This window comes from Littorina saxatilis, linkage group LG7 (genome assembly GCF_037325665.1).
Source record: "Littorina saxatilis isolate snail1 linkage group LG7, US_GU_Lsax_2.0, whole genome shotgun sequence".
Lineage (NCBI taxonomy): Eukaryota > Metazoa > Mollusca > Gastropoda > Littorinimorpha > Littorinidae > Littorina > Littorina saxatilis.
In genome coordinates this window covers 23204464-23225740 of record NC_090251.1, presented here as the reverse complement: position 1 = coordinate 23225740, position 21277 = coordinate 23204464, and the positions used below count along the sequence as shown (strand labels likewise).

General features: G+C 42.0%; 2 protein-coding genes across 5 annotated transcripts; one reads left to right on the top strand and one right to left on the bottom strand.

The window, feature by feature from the left end:
* Positions 1-493: 493 nt before the first annotated feature.
* Positions 494-12434, bottom strand: LOC138970963 (mediator of RNA polymerase II transcription subunit 18-like). 3 transcript variants are annotated; one of them, XR_011457124.1, is made up of 7 exons: positions 12088-12423; positions 9892-9970; positions 5234-5356; positions 3260-3338; positions 2076-2215; positions 1508-1661; positions 494-1031 (listed from the first exon to the last, which is right to left on the bottom strand). XR_011457124.1 is itself a non-coding variant. In XM_070343549.1 (6 exons), the coding sequence occupies exons 1-6, from the start codon at positions 12272-12274 to the stop codon at positions 1619-1621; spliced, it is 651 nt and encodes a 216-aa protein (XP_070199650.1). In that variant the 5' UTR covers positions 12275-12423; the 3' UTR covers positions 494-1618. The 3 variants fall into 3 exon arrangements, 2 of the variants coding, with proteins under 2 accessions (XP_070199650.1, XP_070199651.1); XM_070343549.1 differs by having other exon boundaries at positions 494-1661; XM_070343550.1 differs by lacking the exons at positions 494-1031; positions 1508-1661; positions 2076-2215 and adding an exon at positions 2237-2504 and having other exon boundaries at positions 12088-12434.
* A 42-nt stretch (positions 12435-12476) lies between these two features.
* LOC138970962 (hsp70-binding protein 1-like) lies at positions 12477-21275 on the top strand. 2 transcript variants are annotated; one of them, XM_070343547.1, is made up of 7 exons: positions 12477-12802; positions 13456-13637; positions 14415-14601; positions 15108-15329; positions 18473-18637; positions 19438-19646; positions 20265-21275. In XM_070343547.1, the coding sequence occupies exons 2-7, from the start codon at positions 13485-13487 to the stop codon at positions 20322-20324; spliced, it is 996 nt and encodes a 331-aa protein (XP_070199648.1). In that variant the 5' UTR covers positions 12477-12802; positions 13456-13484; the 3' UTR covers positions 20325-21275. The 2 variants fall into 2 exon arrangements, with proteins under 2 accessions (XP_070199648.1, XP_070199649.1); XM_070343548.1 differs by lacking the exon at positions 12477-12802 and adding an exon at positions 13014-13035.
* The last annotated feature ends 2 nt before the right edge of the window (positions 21276-21277 follow it).

The window sequence follows — 21277 nt, the reverse complement described above, 5'->3', positions numbered from 1 at the left end:
TCCTGTCTTGTGTGTCAAAACATTCTTACTGCAATAACTTCAAACTCCAAGATCAACAACCGACTTTTTTCAACCTTTCAATAGGAGGCATATTTGCCCGTGTCTACTTTTGTTGTCAGTGTGATGTACAGTACATGTATTGCTGTTGGTACTAACTTGAAACATGACTTCTGTCTGATGGTAGTACATCCGAACTGTTGTATAATCTTTACACTATGAAGATATATATGTATATGTGATCACTTATATGGCTGCCAGCTGCATTTCATGACTAATACAGATTATGAAATCAAAAGGCTGGATCTTCTTTTGCTGTCGAAATTTACGCTGAGCAGTTTCCATTAAAAATTTATGGAATTTCAGGAAAAGTTCAAAAGTGATCGTGTGTGTGTGTGTGTGTGTGTGTGTGTGTGTGTCAGCTTGAATATGTTTAATACGGAAGGCATTCATTTTCACAAGTAAACTGCTAATCACCAGAGACAAAGAATTCCAACACATTTGTAGAACACCACATTTATTTACAAATCATCAATTTTGCTTAGAGTCCCAGGTGAAAAGGCAGCACAATGCAAGCATGCATTTTCAGTGCCCAAACAGCATTCAATGCTTTTACCATGATGTATACTTGCAACATTCACCAAACAACTTCAGGGAGCATGTACACATAATTATCTGTAGATACTCTCCCACTCTTTTTTACCTCTCCCTCTCTCACAAACAGTCTCTCTCTCTCACCTACGCACACACACAGTCTCTTTTCAAACAGAATTTGTCAAACATTGAACATCCATCACTTTTACAGAGAACAGTCGCAGCATAATCTATCTGCGAGAAATGCAACATCTGAAGTGAACTGTCAGCCTGACGAGGTATTAAACCTCTTGATTCATGATGAATATAATTATGAACAAGCCTGTTCTGCAAGCAGCATTACTTCAATCTGTGAATCTCAAGCAAGTGCATGGGTACTATTTCACGTAGAAGTCATGTGTCTCTGCTTCAGTGCAAATATCTTTACAGATCTATGCAATCTATATATATTTACGACTAGTGTCTGTGCGCGATGCACGGCCAAAGTTCTCGATGGATCTGCTTCAAATTTGGTGGGCGTATTCAGAGAGACCCCGGACACAATTTGGTCGATGAGAATTTTCAACACGTGCTCTCAGCGCGCAGCGCTGAACCAATTTTGGTTTTTCTCTGGATCCATTTCCAGTAACTCTTCCTTATCTTCTCCAATGTTTTCAGCGTTTACCTCCCTTCCTTCATGTGGCGTCAATCCATATTCCCGTTTCTATTTTTAGAAGGTCACTCTCGACAACGCTCAATCCGTATTCCCATTATACTATTTTTAGAAGGTCACTACTCTTCTCCAGTGTTTTGCACGTTTATCTCCCTTCCTTCGTGCGGTGCGCCGGTAAAGCCGTCGTACACCCGGCGCAGCCAGGTATTCGGCTCGACTTCTTCCCGGCGAAGCCGTACCCGGCGAAGCGGGTATTCATCTAGTTCACAATATTTAGAAGTCATGTGCCTGCTTCAGCGCAAATATCTTTGCAGATGCAATGCACAAAGGAATTTCCTGTTTCAGTGCCTTCATCCCTGGTTTGATGAAGTGGATTCAGGGCAGACGCTTGTGGTCAAACTTCTCAAGGACGACCAAGCTGTGGTTACACATCAAGGAAAATGAAACAAAACATGGTGCGATCAAAATCCGCAACGGACAGACTGCGAACGTTCCTTTCTTGTTTTTGATTTAAGGCACTATAACATGGTGTACACAAAACTGTGCACCCCCACCCCCCTCGTTTTGAAGATTTCTCCATGTTGAGACCTTGCTTTCTCAGGCTTTTTGTTCATAAACTTCACAAATGTATCCCCATCCTGATTACCTCCCTTTCAAATACCACATTTATTCTGATGGTGGGGTGGGGGGATCATCTTTACAAGGCGATTCTACTGTATCCAAACTGATTCTGCTGGAGGATGGATCTCCTCATCAGAGGGTACTTACAACAGCGTTTCAGTCAAACATTACACATGCACCACAAAAAATGACACCCATTGAGAAAGGATACGGTTTGAGCTGTTCAGCAAAGTTCTTCATCTCCTCGCCGATGGAGTCCTGGCCCATGGGAGCCACCACGCTGAGCTCCACCATGTGGGACTGTGTGATGGGCTCCAGGGTGTTCTGGTCCGTCTTGCCCGGCTGCTGCATCTGTACACACACACACACACACACACACATATGTTAGGAGAGACATGGGCCAAACATTGTAATGAATCAGAGTGTCTGAGAAAAGGCATTGAGAACGTATACATGTTCCTCAACAACGTTCGACAAAAAGTATCATATCAGTGGCGCCCTACAGTCTAACTGGAGACAGGTGTTTACATGACACTTATGTGTACTGACCAGATTTCTCGGCTGCTGCATCTGTACACACAACACAACATTCAATGGTTATAAACTTATATGTACTGACCAGCCTGCCCGGCTGCTGCATCTGTATACATTGTACACACAAACACACACACACACACACACACACACACACACACACACACACAACATCCAACAGTTCAGCCTGCCTGGTTGCTGCATCTGTACACACACACACAACACAACATTCAAAACTTCAATGCTTATATTTACTGACTATTCTACCTGGTTGCTGACACATTATACCTGCAGTTCCCTAACTGGGGCGGGGGCGTAGTCTAATTATCATGATCGTATCTCGATACTTTGGCGAGACAAACCTAATGCTGTCCTGTCGAAGAAGACAGCCACAGCGGGCTTTTTCGAGTCAAAATATCACACCATATCCTCAGCGTATTACCAATACCTGTCCCAACATAGGCCCTATAAGTCAGTTAGTTCACTAACATCAGAGTGGAAGGTTCCTGGGGAATCAATCCATGTGAAAGTTTACTGCTTGTGTGATAGGTCTGTGACCTAAGAACTCTGGGACTGTGGCCAAAGTACAAACACTCTTTCAGCATTCAGACTAAAACAAAATGCAATTCCAGTCTCTGTTTACAACCAACTAACCTCACACACACATATTCATTGTTGCATATATAAGCCTTACACATATTTTAAAAGCTAGCTGAGCTGCCATTACAGACTAAGACAACATTGACAATATGATTACAGCGCATTACATGCAACATCAATATGTTTTATTTCACACAAAGTATGCAGACATTCTAACACAGCACTGAATTTAAACTTTTCTCCGGCTACACATTCTCTTACCCTGTAAATCTTGGACACCATGACTTTCATGCGCCCTTTGTGGAAAAAGTAGCCTCTTGCAACATACTCATGATCCAGCCTGAAAAAGACCATACGTGATTTAAAAGTTAAACTGAAGTGCAGTCAAGTGTGCAGAGCAAAGAACAAAGGATTTCCTTTCTGCTGTTTCCTCTCTCAGAAGGGGTATCAAAGTACGCTTACTGCTGTAATGATGCCACATCTGCCATGATACAGAGAAGTGAAGGATGTCATCTTGACCAACATATACCTAAACAAGAAGGGCAAAGCCCATACGACTCACATGCTTTACACATTTTTCCTACCAAAATACATGTGACCTTGACCCAAGGTCAAGGTCATCCAAGGTCATGCAACACAAAGCTGTTAATTCAAGACATAGGAAGTACAATGGTGCTTATTGGCTCTTTCTACCATGAGATATGGTCACTTTTAGTGGTTCACTACCTTATTTTGGTCACATTTCATAAGGGTCAAAGTGACCTTGACCTTGATCATATGTGACCAAATGTGTCTCATGATGAAAGCATAACATGTGCCCCACATAATTTTTAAGTTTGAAACAGTTATCTTCCATAGTTCAGGGTCAAGGTCACTTCAAAATATGTATACAATCCAACTTTGAAGAGCTCCTGTGACCTTGACCTTGAAGCAAGGTAAACCAAACTGGTATCAAAAGATGGGGCTTACTTTGCCCTATATATCATATATAGGTGAGGTATTCAATCTCAAAAACTTTAGAGAAAATGGGAAAAATGTGAAAAATAGCTGTTTTTTAGGCAACATTTATGGCCCCTGCGACCTTGACCCTGAAGCAAGGTCAAGATGCTATGTATGTTTTTTGGGGCCTTGTCATCATACACCATCTTGCCAAATTTGGTACTGATAGACTGAATAGTGTCCAAGAAATATCCAACGTTAAAGTTTTCCGGACGGACGGACGGACGACTCGGGTGAGTACATAGACTCACTTTTGCTTCGCATGTGAGTCAAAAATAAAACGCAATTAAAAAACGTAAAAAAAGAAATGTACTCACACTTATTGTTACTGTTGTAGTAATGCCATGTTTGCCACAATCCAGAAATGTGAATGATGCTTTCTTCACACACTCTCACACACACACGTACCAACACCAAAATAACAAGAGGCGAAGCCTTCAAGGCTCACGTAAGAAATCGACAAACAGTAACACAAACTCAATCACTCCGTCACACATACACACACACACAGTAAGCATAGGTGACACTGTGCAAGAAAGCGAGACACTAGATCTAGATCTGTTTGTCTGCAAGCCTACTTTCAGGGACACGACTGCCAACTAGTCTCGGCCCGCTCAAAATAACAATGACCGAGACTTTCAGTAATTCCTTCGCGTGACGTCTTACCCTCTTACGCCATAATGTGACGTCTTCAAATGTTAAAGTTTCTACCACAGACATACATACATACATACATACGCACGCACGCACGCACGCACGCACAGACAAACAAAAGTTAGCATCGCATAGGCTACACTTACGTGAGCCAAAAACAGCAACATCATTATATTGTCACAGTTACAGTAAGTGTTGTAGTATAATGCCCCATAAATGTACTACTGCAATATGTCTTCAAAAATGTCCAGTGGGACATAGAAACACGACAATACCAAGCATGCATCCCCTGAAAATGAAGTATGGTAGGCTAGACGACGAGGAAAAAACAAAATACAGTCATACACGTAAAATCTCACGCATGCAAAAACGAGTGTACATTGGAATTACAGACCATGAACAAGAAGAAGAACTCTTCACACACACACACACAACACACACACACAAACACATGTACTTGACTAATCAATCTGTCCACATACAATGTACTTCAATCGTGAAAAGAAGGAACTGCTTAAAAGTAAAACTGCAAGAAACAAACAGCATGTTTGATAACGAAGAAAATATAAAACTATCCCTTACTTGAATCCCAGTTCATTGAGAAAGTCCCGAACGTTGCTGGAACATGCCACGTCAAAGCAGGCGCGCACCAATGTGTGTCGACTCTTGTCTCCCACCTCGGCCTGACCCAGATAGCGGATGTGACTGCAAGCACAACATTGTGAAATTAAATAGAATGTCAAAACGACACAGACTACTTATTTATTACTTGGTATTTTTATGAGAAAATGACATAATGAGGAACTCCCCTTTTAATACCCCCCCCCCCCCCCCCCCCCACCCCCCAATTGGATGTCTGGAAGGAGCGAAGGAGAAAAAGAAGATCTTGTTTTCTCTGACTTTCTCTTCATAACCTCTGCCTACCTCCTTTCTTTTCTTCTTCTTCTTTTTCTGCGTTCGTGGGCTGAAACTCCCACGTACACTCGTGTTTTTTGCACGAGTGGAATTTTACGTGTATGACCGTTTTTTACCCCGCCATTTGGGCAGCCATACACCGTTTTCGGAGGAAGCATGCTGGGTATTTTCGTGTTTCTATAACCCACCGAACTCTGACATGGATTACAGGGTCTTTTTCGTGCGCACTTGGTCTTGTGCTTGCGTGTACACACGGGGGTGTTCGGACACCGAGGAGAGTCTGCACACAAAGTTGACTCTGAGAAATAAATCTCTCGCCGAACGTGGGGACGAACTCACGCTGACAGCGGCCAACTGGATACAAATCCAGCGCGCTACCGACTGAGCTACATCCCCGCCCAGGAACTCCCCTTTTAAGACACCCCCCCCCCCCCCCCATTGGATGTCAGGAAGGAGCAAAGGAGAAAAAGAAGATCTTGTTTTCTCTGACTTTCTCTTCATAACCTCTGCCTACCTCCTTTCAAAGACCTGATTTTCTCAGATGTGTTTGGGTCTTAAAAGGGGGGGTTCCACTGTATTGCAATGATGTAAATACCTCTCTGAAAAGGTTTGTGGCTTTCTGTATCATTTCATAAGATGATCGGTGCACAAGTCACTCATGACAGGATCTACCCATCACTATGGTAAGAAAGAAAAATCTGAGTTTTTCTGTGCTAACTTCATCATAATGTGGGGAAAAGGAACTCTCGTCAGTGAGAAAACTGAAAAGGAAAGACCTTTCCTTGCAATCTCAACAGTCCTAAAATGCACAAATTGCTTCAAACACAAATTGATTTTTTTCTCTCAGTACTTTTCATGTATATTTGTATGTATTGATGTCTATTTTTGTCCTACGTTTTTAAAGCCTCAATTACTGCAAATTATACTTATTTGTATATATATATTTGTCCCACCCCACACTCCCGAGACATTGTAAAGTGCTTCAAACTCTGGAGAAGCGCTAACAAATGTTCTATTATTATTAAAATTATGGGTTCATGCACCATTGTTGCAATGTTAGGTGTTTTAATTTTGTGTGTGCGTATCATTTTACGCCGACTTTCTTGTTTATTCAGCTAAGTGTTTTCCATGAACAGTGTTTTAGTACAGTGTTACTGTCATTGGAGGACAGCCTCGAGACCAGCTGTGAGCATTCCCTCTCTGCAGCTCTGTCATACATTTCTCAACCTTCACCGGATCACGCTTTGGACTACACAGTCTGGATGATGTGGATCGTGTACGACCCATACTTTAAAAGAATTTTTGGTTTTTTGTTTGCTTAACGCCCAGCCGACCACGAAGGGCCATATCAGGGCGGTGCTGCTTTGACATTTAACGTGCGCCACACACAAGACAGAAGTCGCAGCACAGGCTTCATGTCTCACCCAGTCACATTATTCTGACACCGGACCAACCAGTCCTAGCACTAACCCCCATAATGCCAGACGCCAGGCGGAGCAGCCACTAGATTTCCAATTTCAAAGTCTTAGGTATGACCCGGCCGGGGTTCGAACCCATGACCTCCCGATCACAGGGCGGACGCCTTACCACTAGGCCAACCGTGCCGGTTATACTTTAAAAGAAGGATTCAACATAAAAAGTATGGGTTGTAGTTGTACATGACCCACGCCATCCAAATAAGGATAAACATCGTCAAATCTTTCTTTAATTCCATATGGGTTGCCCACAAACCACATCATCTGAACTGCCCAGTTCAAATTACATCATTGTTTATTTCTTTGTTTACAAAGATAATCCTTCACTTCAGAAAATGGTCGATGGCAGGGGTCCTAAAGGTGTTTGGGGATTACACGAAGTTTTAATACAAAACTCCATATAGTTTGTTTGTTTGTTTATTTGTTGCTTAACGTCCAGCCGACTACGCAGAGCCATATCAGGACGAGGAAGGGGGGGATGAAGGGGGCCACTTGTCAAGCAATTCCTGTTTACAAATGCACTAACCCATTACTTGTGTCCCAGCAGGCTTTAGTAAAACTAAATTAATACCTACTGGAAGATTACCAGTTTCCAGTATGTTAAAATAGGCTTAACCTATCTACTGCTGGACTTACATCAGAACACTAACAGATTAAACTATACATGAATCGCGAGACAAGCGGCAAGAGAAGAGATTTTTGGAAAAAATACAGGTGAATGAGCAAGAAGGCAGAAAAAAGAAAAGAATTCATGAAGAAAAAGAGAGCATGACAGGAAAGAGGAACCAAAAATCTACCTAACAGCAAACTAGAAAGCTCCTGCGGTTCCAAAAACAGGAGGGGCCTTTAATTTCATAACCGCAGTGCCCCACTGCGGGACTCCATATAGTTTCACTTTCAGAGATACAGACACTATTGTGAGGCTCTGGGTGGCCCACGAAGGTTAAGACAATAGGCCAAAAGACAATAAAAAGCATCTTTAACTAGGAGCCCAATGGAGCAGACTCTTCATCAGAGGGGCCTCATATTACATGCAGCCCTGGACAGAACATTACTGAAATCTTATGAGACAGGAATGTTGTTGGGCTGATCTATCCTTTGTCAGTCTTCTTCTTCTGCTGCGTTCGTGGGCTGAAACTCCCATGTACACTCGTGTTTTTTGCACGAGTGGAATTTTACGTGTATGACCGTTTTTTTATCCCGCCATTTAGGCAGCCATACGCCGTTTTCGGAGGAAGCATGCTGGGTATTTTCGTGTTTCTATAACCCACCGAACTCTGACATGGATTACAGGGTCTTTTTCGTGCGCACTTGGTCTTGTGCTTGCGTGTACACACGGGGGTGTTCGGACACCGAGGAGAGTCTGCACACAAAGTTGACTCTAAGAAATAAATCTCTCGCCGAACGTGGGGACGAACTCACGCTGACAGCGGCCAACTGGATACAAATCCAGCGCGCTACCGACTGAGCTACATCCCTGCCCTCCTTTGTCAGTGATCAGCGATACAGCAGTACCTGCAATGTACGGCCCCGGCGTTAGCGGCCACCTGACATGTACGGACACATTTGCTCGGCATGGAGTGTTTTCCTTCTATATTTGCCCCCCCTTAAACGGCCACCTGCAAAACGTGGACGCGGACACTAATTTTCGGTCCCAACAGAAGGTCATACCTGCAATGTACGGACAGACCGTCGTCAAATTTTCACCACAACAAAATCGATAACAGAGCAGTCCAGCTCGTGGTACAAAGGTCACAGCCGCAAAGGCGTGTTGACAGTCACTGACAATTTGAGTGCACGTGTACCCATCAGGAGGGGGGTAGTTTTGGTCAGGAGTGGAGTACATGCGAAGATGCCAACATGAAAATGCACTATGCTCTTTATTCTTGTCTGTTGGACTAAACAACAGAAGTCACAGTCGATGAAGGTCCTGAGCGAAAGAGAGTGAAAAATCGGCCACAGTTCTCAGCATCCCGTGTCTGTGTGTAACCTCTTTCATTGACAAGATACTCTTGTTTCCACGCAGCCTTGACCAGTGAGTCGGTTACCTAATCTGTGAACCCTTCAGTTGTCTTGCTTTGTCAAAAGTTAGACACAGTCACTGAGCTGGCCTCAATTAGCTGACACCTCTCTGGCCACAGCCCCAAACAGTAGATGGCTGGGGGAAGGGAGAGAGAGAGAGAGGGGGGGGGGGGGGGCTAAACTCAGTGGGGTGTCTGGTGTCACTGTCAGCAGGAAGAGCATTGGAGAGAAATAAAGAGGTGTACTCTTCCACACAATTTCCAAGCATCAGTTGTCACGGCTTAGGGTAGGCAGTGAGGGAGAGTGAGAGCGGTGTTGTGTACAGTGTATTTCTTACTGAAGAGTGAAAAGTCACTGCCACATGATCGGCATGCAGTCAATAAAGCCAGACAAGAAGAAAATAAATTTCATGATTATGACATGCAGCTCTATCTGCTGCTTTTTATTCAAACTGGGTTTCAAACTTATTCTCGCAAAGCATCTGCACACGTGCCTCTGTGCTGTGTTTGTGTGGCTGCTTTCTTATACGTCAGTGCACGGTGAGTGTGTTCACTGCCTTGAGGATTTATTTGATCTCTTCTTTTCAAAACCATTCATACAAATCATTTTTTACAGAACGTTTAAAGAAATATTAGGAGTTTGTTGTTATTGTTTAGTAGCCACAAGAAGTGGTTAGCATAGACTCAATCCTGTTGTTTGTGTGTCTGTGTGAGTGTATGGGGGAGGGGGTGGTGTGGTCACCTCTCCCGTGACCGGCCACCTGCAATGTATGGACAGTTTTGCTATGGCCCAAGGGTGTCCATTCATGAGAGGGACTGCTGTACTTACTGAGGTGCCTCAGGGTGATCTAAAGCTTGTCGGACCCGAAGCAATATGTACTGGCTTGCTGGTGTGGCCAAGTTGTTTTCTGAAATAATCAACAAGATATATATATACAATACATTAAGAGTCAATTACTGGTAAGCACTGTCTAAGGTTTAAAAAAAAAATATATCACAGTTTCCCGTTCCCCAACCAACCCTGTTTTTTTCCTCCCCACCCTAGAACTTTTCTTTGACCCCTCCAAAAATGAAAAAGAAACTTGATTTGCCAACAATGACAACAAGGGGACACATAATTATGACAAGCCTTTGTAGAAAAAACTCACAAAACAAGTGTAACTACTGTTAGGGTTACAACTACAACGACAACAAAAAGTAATCGACAAGGCATAATAAAGGATTGTTTGTTGCCAAACTCTGGCTACAGTTGGGGATGGAAGTTCACAAAAAATCTGGGAACATATTAACTTTAACAACATGGGTGTTGACTGACTCTTCAATTTTTCATCCAACACTACCCGAAGTCGCTATACCTGGGTAGAGCAGCCAAGAGTCTGAGTCTACGACCAATGCTTTGCGCAAATAGACCACATCAAGATGCTTTGAAATTGACATAAATCATTAAATGGTGCCTGACATCATGCCTACTCCCTTTCTTTCTTTTCTCTTTTTTTCTGTGACTGTCTGTGATAGATCAAAGGTCTCCCTCTCTCTTAGTCTTAGCTCTCCCCCCCCCCCCCCCCCCCCCCCTATCTCTCTCTGGTACAGGGTAAGAGACGTGTCCGTGTTTCTGTGTGTATGTGTGCGTCTGCATCTGAGTATGTGTGTGTATATATATATGTGGTTCTGTGTCAGAGTGACGGAGAGAGAGATACTCAGAGAGCCGATCTGTCCTTCGCTCGGGGGTATGCATGCATGATGTAGCATGCGCCAAGGGCTAGAGTTGTCTAACCTATTTCCGGTTAGAGTTATCCCAGGTGGCGTCCTTGTCACGAGTTGCCACGGTGGCATTTTTTGTGGAAAGAAAGCAGCAATTTGATTGGTTTACGAACCGAAAAAAGGCCCAGTAAAATTCGAGGATACATTGGTGCATGTGATAAAAAAGCCTGTTTCCGGATTAAGCTGTGTAATTTTTTACAAGAGCGATTAACCCAGGTAAAACATGGATATTTTCAACTAACCACCTTTAACCAGCTAGTGGTTGCATTTTTTAGGTGCCTTAGCATTAATTTGATCGATACAGATGAATGGGAGTGCATAAATATTTCCAGAACGTGTCCAAAATTGATAATTTTGGTAATTAGATAGTTTCCATCTGACATAATTGTTTGTCTGAAAAGACGGCTTGGGCCTTGACCTTGACCTTCCGCCATCTTCGAGGAACGTGCAAATCTGATTTTTTTTGGTTTTAATAAAGGGTCATTTGATCGTGGAGTGTCATTCAGTACAAACTTCATATGAAAGCACACATTGTTGCATAATTAAAACAGCATATTTGGTTTTGCTTCTTTTCTGTCTTTGTAGATAACTGAAAACAAACCAATCGCCCAAGACATGTAACTCTTCATTTTTCCCCCTGTTGTTCTCTCCCTTTTCTGAGGTCTTCTCCAGTAAATATATTTGTGATTTTGTTGTTGTTTTTGTTTGAAAAAGTGTACTGAAAATGTTTCTTTTGATTTTCAAGATCTTGCTGAAGACTCTACAGCACATTAATTGGAGGGAGAAAAAAGACATTATTTTTTTTGTGTAAATATTCGAATTTTTGACATTAAATTTTGTTTTGTTCAAATAAAAAACAATGTGTTTTTTTTCAAAAGCATCCTCAAATTCAATTTTGGAGTTATTTATTCCAGTGTGCATATTATACTACACATTGTTGTGTAGCTACAATACCATTGGTGCCTTTAGTTTTGTTACGCCCTCGGAGTGACGCGTTTTGAACAAAAATTGAAAAAGACTTTTTTTTTCTTTTTTTTAATTTTTTTTAAAAAAATTAACTCTTTTATTTCTATTTATTATTTCAATTGATTAGTCATTTGGACATACCAAAGATGTGTTTTCAATAGTAAAATTTTTTTTTTTTTACTTTTAAAAAAATCATTGCCTCATCCTACATGATGTAGTGCCTTTTGAAAGTTTACGATTGTGCCAAAGTCATTATCATTGCACTTCTACTTAATGCTTATAATTCATTGACCCTTACTTAGCTGGTAAACTGCCTCGTAGTCACTGAACGTCTCTGGTGTGGTATCAGCATTGTCACATAAGCCACGAAGTCGATGCAACAGGACTTCACAATGCGCGTCTAAAATACTGCCTTGCAAAAGGTGCTCCTGTAATGGGGCTACAAATCGAAACGCGTTGGAATAAGACGTTCCTGCGCCTTCCATGATTAAATGCTTGGCGTCTACTTCCCTTTCACTAACTTAGAAAACTTTTATTTTGCTTAGGTTGACGCAGAGGCTTCAATGAACTCGGCAAACGTTATCTAAGCTACACATTTCCCACCATCTTGGCTAGTTTAGGTCATGGAACCGAACGTGTCTTCTCCAACAAAAGATTTGAGAAGGGAAGTTACTCACTGTGTGAAAAAAAACTGGCACGGCGTTGTCTGCTTCGCTATTTTCTGAAATTTTCTGTTTTTCGTTGAAAATGTTTAAATTTTTCAACATTTTAGAGCTGTAAGAAAAAAAGCCCACTTGTTGTGACCACCTTGAGGAAGTAACAGACATACGTAAAAGTGATTCATTCACACTCTTTCATTCAGACGTTTCCTGAACCTTCCACGAGGTTTGAGCACAGGCGATTGCATGTGGTGGAGAATAAACAACGTATTTTGCGTCAGTTACTGTTCAGACAGCACGAGAAGTGGAAGTGTTAAAAGTGTATTCAATAAAGTGTACCATTCACTGTCTTGGGTAAGACACGTCTTAATGTTAAATATTGATTTTTATAACTTGCTTTAACTGTTCTGTTGTGCTTTCTGATGAAAAATACTATGCTTTTCTATTTTTGGATTGCTGTTTTAACTGTTATGACCTACAGCTGAGCTATGCTATTTACATTGGTGGGCAAAAACAACAGGGAGCAGACAGCAGTAGAGAATCCACAACAAAGAGAGGAACCGATTATAATGATATGATAGGTGAAGGTAAACATATATATCTTTCCCTAAGCTTATAGGTATAACTCTCAGAAGATTCATTCGATGCTGACTTCTGTTGTCACTCAATAATGACTCTGTGCCTATGGTAGTCTGTGCGGTAGGCATTTGCATGTGCAGAAGGCGAATAAATGTATGTGAAAGTGACAAACGGCACAAAATTGACTGTAAGAGGTGTCGGTGGGCCTGTGTTTGAGTGAACACATAATACATTGTGGATTTCAATTTGTGATCACTGTCATTTCTGTTTTGTTTGTGGCCTGGTTGATAAGTTCTTGAATTGGCAATCTCCCAATTTAACCCTTTCTGTGGTTTGTTTGCCACACTGAAGGAATCTAAGATGTTCACTGTTTGGTATGTACCTAAATGTATGGCGCCTGAATTGTAAACATTTACTTTGTCTCACAGGTTATATCTAGCACTCCATAAGCAGAACAATGGCTGAAGGCGGCTCCAACGACCAGAATGGTCAGAATGACAGGTCTGGTCGACCCCCAAAAAACTTACAGGGCTTGTTGAAATTCTGTGTGGAGCAGACCAAGGCAGAGGATGCGCCTGAACCCAGTCGCTTCAGAGAACTCTCACCTGAGGTAAGGTCAAGAGGAAAATAGCGATGGTTATTAAAGTGATCTGTCCAAAACAAAATAGGGTAGCTAGGTACGTAGGTCACTTTAAAAAAAAAATTTCAACAGCTCTCCAGAATAGTACATTTTTGGCCAGTATGTTCTGTCTCCCGTATGTGTGTGTGTGTGTGTGAAAACAGTTGTTAAGTTGATATTTTGAAGGTGATGCATTGATACTATGAGGGCAATGGTTTTTATGAATGTTTTTGTTCCTTGTGGTTTTATTTGTACATTGGGATGTGGGGTGAGTTTTTTCCTTTTTCTTGGTGCATTCACAATCGCAGAATCAGATCTCACAGTTTCAGATCAGAGTCTATATATTTGATGCTCATTAAAGAAATTGATACACACCAACTTGTAACTACATCAGAAAGGTCCCAGTATTGATCCAAATAATCTGTTGTGTGTTGTTTCATTGGATTTAGACATAATTCAACAGACAGCCTTGATCAATGTTTGGGTGTGAAATATTTCAGTTCTGGCGTAGACAGTTAACATGTAGATTGCAGTTGGCCCCACCCCAGTTTTGAGACCTCCTTGTTAAAGACCTACCCCTTTTCAGACCTTAGAGCTGCTTTCTCTGGATTTCTGTTCATTAAACCTCTATAAATGTAACTCCATTGCAAGAATCCCTTCCTTCGAAGACCCAATTTTCTCAGATGTTGGGCAGTCTCAAAAAGGGGGATTCCATAGTATTTCTAGTTCTGAACACACTTGCTGATAGTGCTTTGATTTTTTTTCCAGAGAAAAGAATGGCTGAAAAAAGCACTGGACGAAATGACAGGCGACCCCGTCCAAGAGGTCAAGAACCACATCAAAACTGTCGGTGTTTATCTGGGCAGCAAAGAACCCACAGAAGAGGCGAGAACAAATGCTCTGAAGGCTCTTGAGCTGCTGTTTGACTGGTGTGAATCTTATGACATGGCCAATGGTAAGATGTTATGTCATTGTCATAAAGTTGAGCAAGCAATGAAAGTTGTGAAGAGTCTGATCATAGTTACAGAATACATTTTTATCCAAAAGAATAACATGTATTTGATATGAATATTTATTTGGTCACACTCTTCGATTTTTTCCTTTTGTTGTTTGTTTGTTTTTATTTTAGTTTTTTGTTGGAGTAATCTTTATATATATGTATTGCTAGAAAACTGCATATTAGAAAATCATGTGTGTGTGTGTGTGTGTTTGTATGTATGCACATGGATATAAACTCATGTACATGTATGTGTGTGTATGGTCACACACACTCACACACACACACACACACACACACACACACACACACACACACACACACACACACACACACACACACACACACATATATTCCCTCTCTCTTCAATAAGGACACTTTCGGTACCTTTACAGAATACGAGATAAAGACACTATATTCAGCATATCTACTAAACTAATAACACTCCACCATCACACTTTCAGATTTTCTGAAGATTGGCGGTTTCTCCATCCTGCATGAGCTGATGACGCACAGTGAGAGTGAGTTCAGGGACCACAGTTTCAAGCTGATGAGCGTGCTGGTGCAGAACAACCCCGTGTGTCAGAAAGCTGTGGTGGAAGACGACCTGCTGCCCATCATGCTACAGGTGTTGGACTCGGAACATGATCCGGACGTCCAGTTTCACGCTGTTCAGGCCATATCTTGTAAGTCAGAACGCCTTTCAGCAGTGTGCGTGTTGTCCAGAAATTTTCATTTTACCAGGTGTTATTTGAAAATACTGGAAAAGAATTTGTTGACGGTTCGAGAGTACCGGCAGGCCTTCCCTACCTGTGCGTCCCTGCTAGAAGCTAAAACAATGTACTAGAAATTCATAGAGGGGGTCCCGTGATGCAAGAATATGAACCTACTTGTCTTCAGACCCTGTAAAATTCCACTATACAGGGTTCGACACTAGCGGGGGCGGGGGGCGGAACGCCCCAGAGTTTTGTGTTCCGCCCCAAACATTGCCGAAGCTTGGGGCCCACTCCGCCCCAGGATAAATTCCAACAATGACAAACCGAAAATTCTAATGCCAGAGCCAATCACTAAAAATCGCCAGTCAAAGTCGTCACTGAAATTTGCGTTACGATCAATGCCGCAGTCAAGAAAAAAAAACATTGAAATCGTCGAAGGACAATGCCGCAAGGGAAATAACTCCCAGATTGCGCTCTTTAGCGTGAGAGATAAGTATCGCCTTCAAATGCCAAACGCAAAATGTGGCGACACATCCCTGGTGTAAAAAGACATGGAAATGAAGATGAAGAACAGGGTGGAGAGAAACGAAACAAGTCGCGTAAGGCGAAAATACAACATTTAGTCAAGTAGCTGTCGAACTCACAGAATGAAACTGAACGCAATGCCATTTTTCAGCAAGACCGTATACTCGTAGCATCGTCAGTCCACCGCTCATGGCAAAGGCAGTGAAATTGACAAGAAGAGCGGGGTAGTAGTTGCGCTAAGAAGGATAGCACGCTTTTCTGTACCTCTCTTTGTTTTAACTTTCTGAGCGTGTTTTGAATCCAAACATATCATATCTATATGTTTTTGGAATCAGGAACCGACAAGGAATAAGATGAAAGTGTTTTTAAATTGAATTCGACAATTTAATTTTGATAATAATTTTTATATATTTAATTTTCAGAGCTTGTTTTTAATCCAAATATAACATATTTATATGTTTTTGGAATCAGAAAATGATGGAGAATAAGATGAACGTAAATTTGGATCGTTTTATAAATTTTTATTTTTTTTTACAATTTTCAGATTTTTAATGACCAAAGTCATTAATTAATTTTTAAGCCACCAAGCTGAAATGCAATACCGAAGTCCGGGCTTCGTCGAAGATTACTTGACCAAAATTTCAACCAATTTGGTTGAAAAATGAGAGCGTGACAGTGCCGCCTCAACTTTCACGAAAAGCCGGATATGACGTCATCAAAGACATTTATCAAAAAAATGAAAAAAACGTTCGGGGATATCAATCCCAGGAACTCTCATGTCAAATTTCATAAAGATCGGTCCAGTAGTTTGGTCTGAATCGCTCTACACACACACACAGACAGACAGACAGACAGACAGACAGACACACACACATACACCACGACCCTCGTCTCGATTCCCCCCTCTACGTTAAAATATTTAGTCAAAACTTGACTAAATATAAAAAGGAGACCGATGCAGCCAAAAGCGCGAAGCGCTGTCCTAATTTCAATGTGAAATGGTTGAAAGAATTTCCCTGGCTTCAGTACGATGAAGAAAAACAGACAATGCATTGCCGCACGTGAATACTGAGAGTGGGCCCCAGATTTTTGTTTTCCGCCCCAGCAATTTCCATCTCTGGGGCCAGTGTGGCCCCAGGCCAAATAAGTTAGTGTCGACCCCTGACTATAGGTGGAGTGTTGTGGGGGGGGGGGGGGGGGGGGGGGGCCTGAGGGGGGCCCTGAGCAGTTTGGATTGTATTTGAATTTTGATGCTATTAGCTTCTCTCCATCAAAATTAAGTTTGCAATAATCATTGTTACTTATGCTAGGGTCCATGAAGTTGCAACTTGTATGGAAGAAAGTTTTCACTCGAGGTTAAGAATATGTGTGACAAAGATTGGTTCCTAATTAATTCAGGATCAACTTGAAGAACAGGACACGCAGTCTTTTCTTACAGATTACCTCCCCTGAACTATGATTAATGAAATGGGGCCTTGAGAGAGCAGCGGTGTTTTGGGGGGGGGGGGGGGGGGGGGATGTTGCTAAATATTATGTTATTAGTATGAAAGCATTTGGTCATTTTTGTCGTTCACCAGGGAAAGTATAACTGAGTACTTTGGGCAGAGGGGGGGGTTAGGCTGTGAAAAAATGGATTTTTTTTCTGTTTTTCATTTCAAACCGTACATCAAGGAAATTAGCTGTGATATTTGTATGGACTGTGCTACTTGTCATCATTTTCTCTTGATCAATCTCATCCAGATATTTTGGAGAAAGGAACAAAAATAATGTGAAAGCTAAACAGAATGGGTTTTTCTCCGAGTACGCTAGTACTAGGGCTCAGCAGACTTTAATTGTCTGTGTGTGTGTGTGTGTGTGTGTCTCGACTTAACAGCTTATTGCTGGGAAACTACTGGGCGCAGCTCGTTCAAAAGTTGATACACTAACTTGATAATAGGTCCGATTGATCGTATTAAAACTTCATAATGTTACCTGGGACCTAAATGCGAAATAAACCACAAAAAAATGACTTGGCGGTGGGAGGAATTCGCGGTGCAACAGCCAGCCAGGCAGTCTGATAGAACGGTGCAAGGTCTCGGCCAACCAAGACTATGGCATACTCGTAGCAAAGCCGCCGAATGGTACCGTAAACCAAGAATAGTGACGTAATTACGTCACGGTCGAAAGTCTTTGACGTCAATGCCTCCCTGTAGTCTTTTTCTCTCGCGCGGTGTGTGTGTGTGTGTGTTAATTTTGTGCACATGTGTTAGTGTTAGTGTTACTGTTTGTGTGTGTGTGTGTGTGTGTGTGTGTGTGTGTGTGCGTGTGTGTGTGTGTGTGCATGAGTCTGTACTCGTGTGTGATTGTGTGTGTGTGTGTGTAAGAAAGAGAGAGAGGGAGGGAGTGAGGGAGAGAGTGTGTGTGTGTGTGTGTGTGTGTGTGTGTGTGTGTGTGTGTGTGAATGTCTGAAGAGTACTCGGGTCCAGCGCGAGCGTTTTTTATTTTAAATCCCTACTCCCACCCCTTTCACCTTTTCCCCTCGTTTGCTTTCCTCAAACGCAATTTGTTCTGGAACACTAACGTGAGGATATCTTGCTTGTGCGTGACAGGTTTGGTGCGCGACTCCCTCCTGGAGCAGGCCCAGCAACAGTTTGTGGCCAACAACGGCTTTGGTGTGTTGAAGAAAGTCCTGCAGACACCCGGGCCGTCCAAACGAGTCACCAAAGTGGCCTTCTTCCTCATGGTCATGTGCAACAAGAACCCCCAGTACAAAGGTGAGGGTTAAACTATCATCAGAGGTTGTGTTTCGTATGTTATGGTGTGTTCCAAGTGCTGTGTTGAGGGGCGAGAAGGGACTCAGGGGTTGTGGGAGAGAGAGAGAGAGAGAGTTTGTGTTTTTTGTGTGTGTTCAGGGGAGAGAGTGAGAAAGAGAGAGGGAGTGTGTGTGTGTGTGGGTATTTTGTGTGTTTGCAAGTCAGAGTGATAAAGTGTGTGTGTGTGTGTTTGCGTTTGCTTGCATATGTGTGGGTTTACATTATTTGAAGCAAATGTATATGTACTTGCATCATTGGTTCGACAGTGGAACCCTCCATTTCATCAAGACCTCCTCACATTTTACACTTTTTTTTCTCTCTCTTTATAACCTCTGCAAATGTACCTGTATTGTGAAGTTTGCTCCTTTTTAAGACCACATTTGTGACCCTCCACCACGAAATGAGTCGCATGTCACCTCGCGCGGTTCTGCGCTAGGCTTAATATAAGTCCGGGGGAGTGTCTGGTAACAGTGTGAGGGTCACCTTAGTCACAGGCTTATAACTAAAACAGTTTTCGCTCTTTTCTAAAACGGTTTTCACCACTGGATAGAGCATAAAAAACTCTTGAGGAAAATGTAAAAGTATGAAAATCATGCAAAGGTGACATGCGACTCATTCCGTGGTGGAGGGTCACATTTGTTGGTGTTAAAAGCGGGGGTTCCACTGTACCACTCTGCGGAGATTCTGTTACAAATCTGCTCAAAAAGCTTCTAGAGCAGCATCTAAAACTGACTTCACGTCATGCTGTTTATTTTGTGCAGACACCGTGTGTGAGCAGGGGATCGTTGAGCTGCTTATTCAGGAACTGAAACAGGAGCACCAGCAGGCTCACGAACAGGTGATGGGTGCGTTACTGTGCCTGGCCAAAGATCACCCACCCACCCAATGTGTACTGTGCAAACCAGAGCACAACATGAAACAGTTTCTGCAAGAAAAGATACAGCATTTGCAAGGGAAAGATGAAAACCAGGTAGGTGTTTTGGTGTGAGGTGATGAATGGGTGTTTTTTTTCTGTGTGTGAGTACGAGTGAGAGAGAGATATATAGAGAGAGAGAGTAGAGAGAGAGTGAGAGTGTGTGGGGTGTGTGTGTGTACATGTGTGTGTGTGAGCTGGCAAAGAAGCCTGTAAAATGAGCCTTAATAACGCACATGTGACTACTGTCTTGACAACTCCAGCTTCCATGTAAGAGCAGAGTAAACCCAGACAGAAAACTTAAAAAAAAACCAATCTGTCCAAAGCAATAATTTTTGGGCGTGTCTAGAACGTACAGCTTTAAAACACTTTCTCTGTTGGTGAATTTAAAAGAGAAAAGATGGGTGTTTTGTCTTGAGAAGAAATGAAAACAATTCTGCGAAAATTGAACTCTTTGGCTCAAATATTGATGTGATGCAGTATGGACTTGGCAGCCTTATTATTACTAGCTCGCTCAACTAAGCAGCAGTTTACAATTAAAACATTTTATTGTTGAACAATTGATATATGTACATAGTACTACATGTGCCTGTATTTGCCAATACATGTACAGTCGCAAAATAAATATGAAACTTTCTAAACTATTGACCCAATCTTTTCTGTTCTGGTTTTCAGGAGGAGAGGGAATATGCCCAGGAAGTGCTGGACATTATTGAGAAAACTGACGACACATGAAAAATGTTAACGTGGTTTCAGTGCGTGTACATGGTGCAACAGTTACTCCACTGGAGAGGGGGGGTGGGGTGTGTGGGTATACAGTGAGTGCATTTGTATGTGTGGGAGAGAGGGAGAGAAAGGGTGCCAGAGAGAGTTACAGAGAAAAACTTGGATGCATGTGTTCAATGCATCCTGAACTCAGGTCAAAATGAGTTCGGCTCATTCTTTCCCTGACCGGACGCTACAGTCCTTCGCGAATCTATCAAAACAAAAATACAGAGTTATCTCCCATATGGTTTTCGCGAGCACTGATCTAAATTTGAGATCAGTGTTCGCGAGATGAAAATGATTGCAGATTGGCCGACTTCGACAGTGATCTCCGTTCTGTTCTTCACAGTTATGATAAAGACATCGTTCTAAGGTCAAAACAAGTCGAAATTTTGGGACTGCTGCCGGAAGGAGACCGTAATATATGGTTTCATCACTGTCAACTGGTTACAGAAAAAATTGTCTGCTCCAGTTAGCGCCGAAACCAAACGGTTGATTATCACGTGACACTTTTGCCATATTTAGAGTTGTTTGCACAGTAAATACAGCCACGAAAAATAGCTCGCTTAAAACTGTCTTACATATCAATTCCTTTGTAATTGAAAAATTACAAAACACCATGAAAAATCATTATCGACGATCGCGAATCTGCTTATATATATCAATATTACATTACAAAAAGCTCTAAATATGTAAAAAAATCGGTTTCCTTACCAGACAAGGAAACTCAAGGCATCCTGTCAGGGAGAGAATGAGCCGAACTCATTTTGACCCGAGTTCAGGATGGTGTTCAATGTTGCAATGAATTTTAACTTTTGTTGAAAATGATTTACATAATGTACCTTTTTTGTGTAAATTACGATTTGTTTATGTATTGTAGCATTTTTCTGTGTTTGAATAAACATAATTATTATTTGGTCACT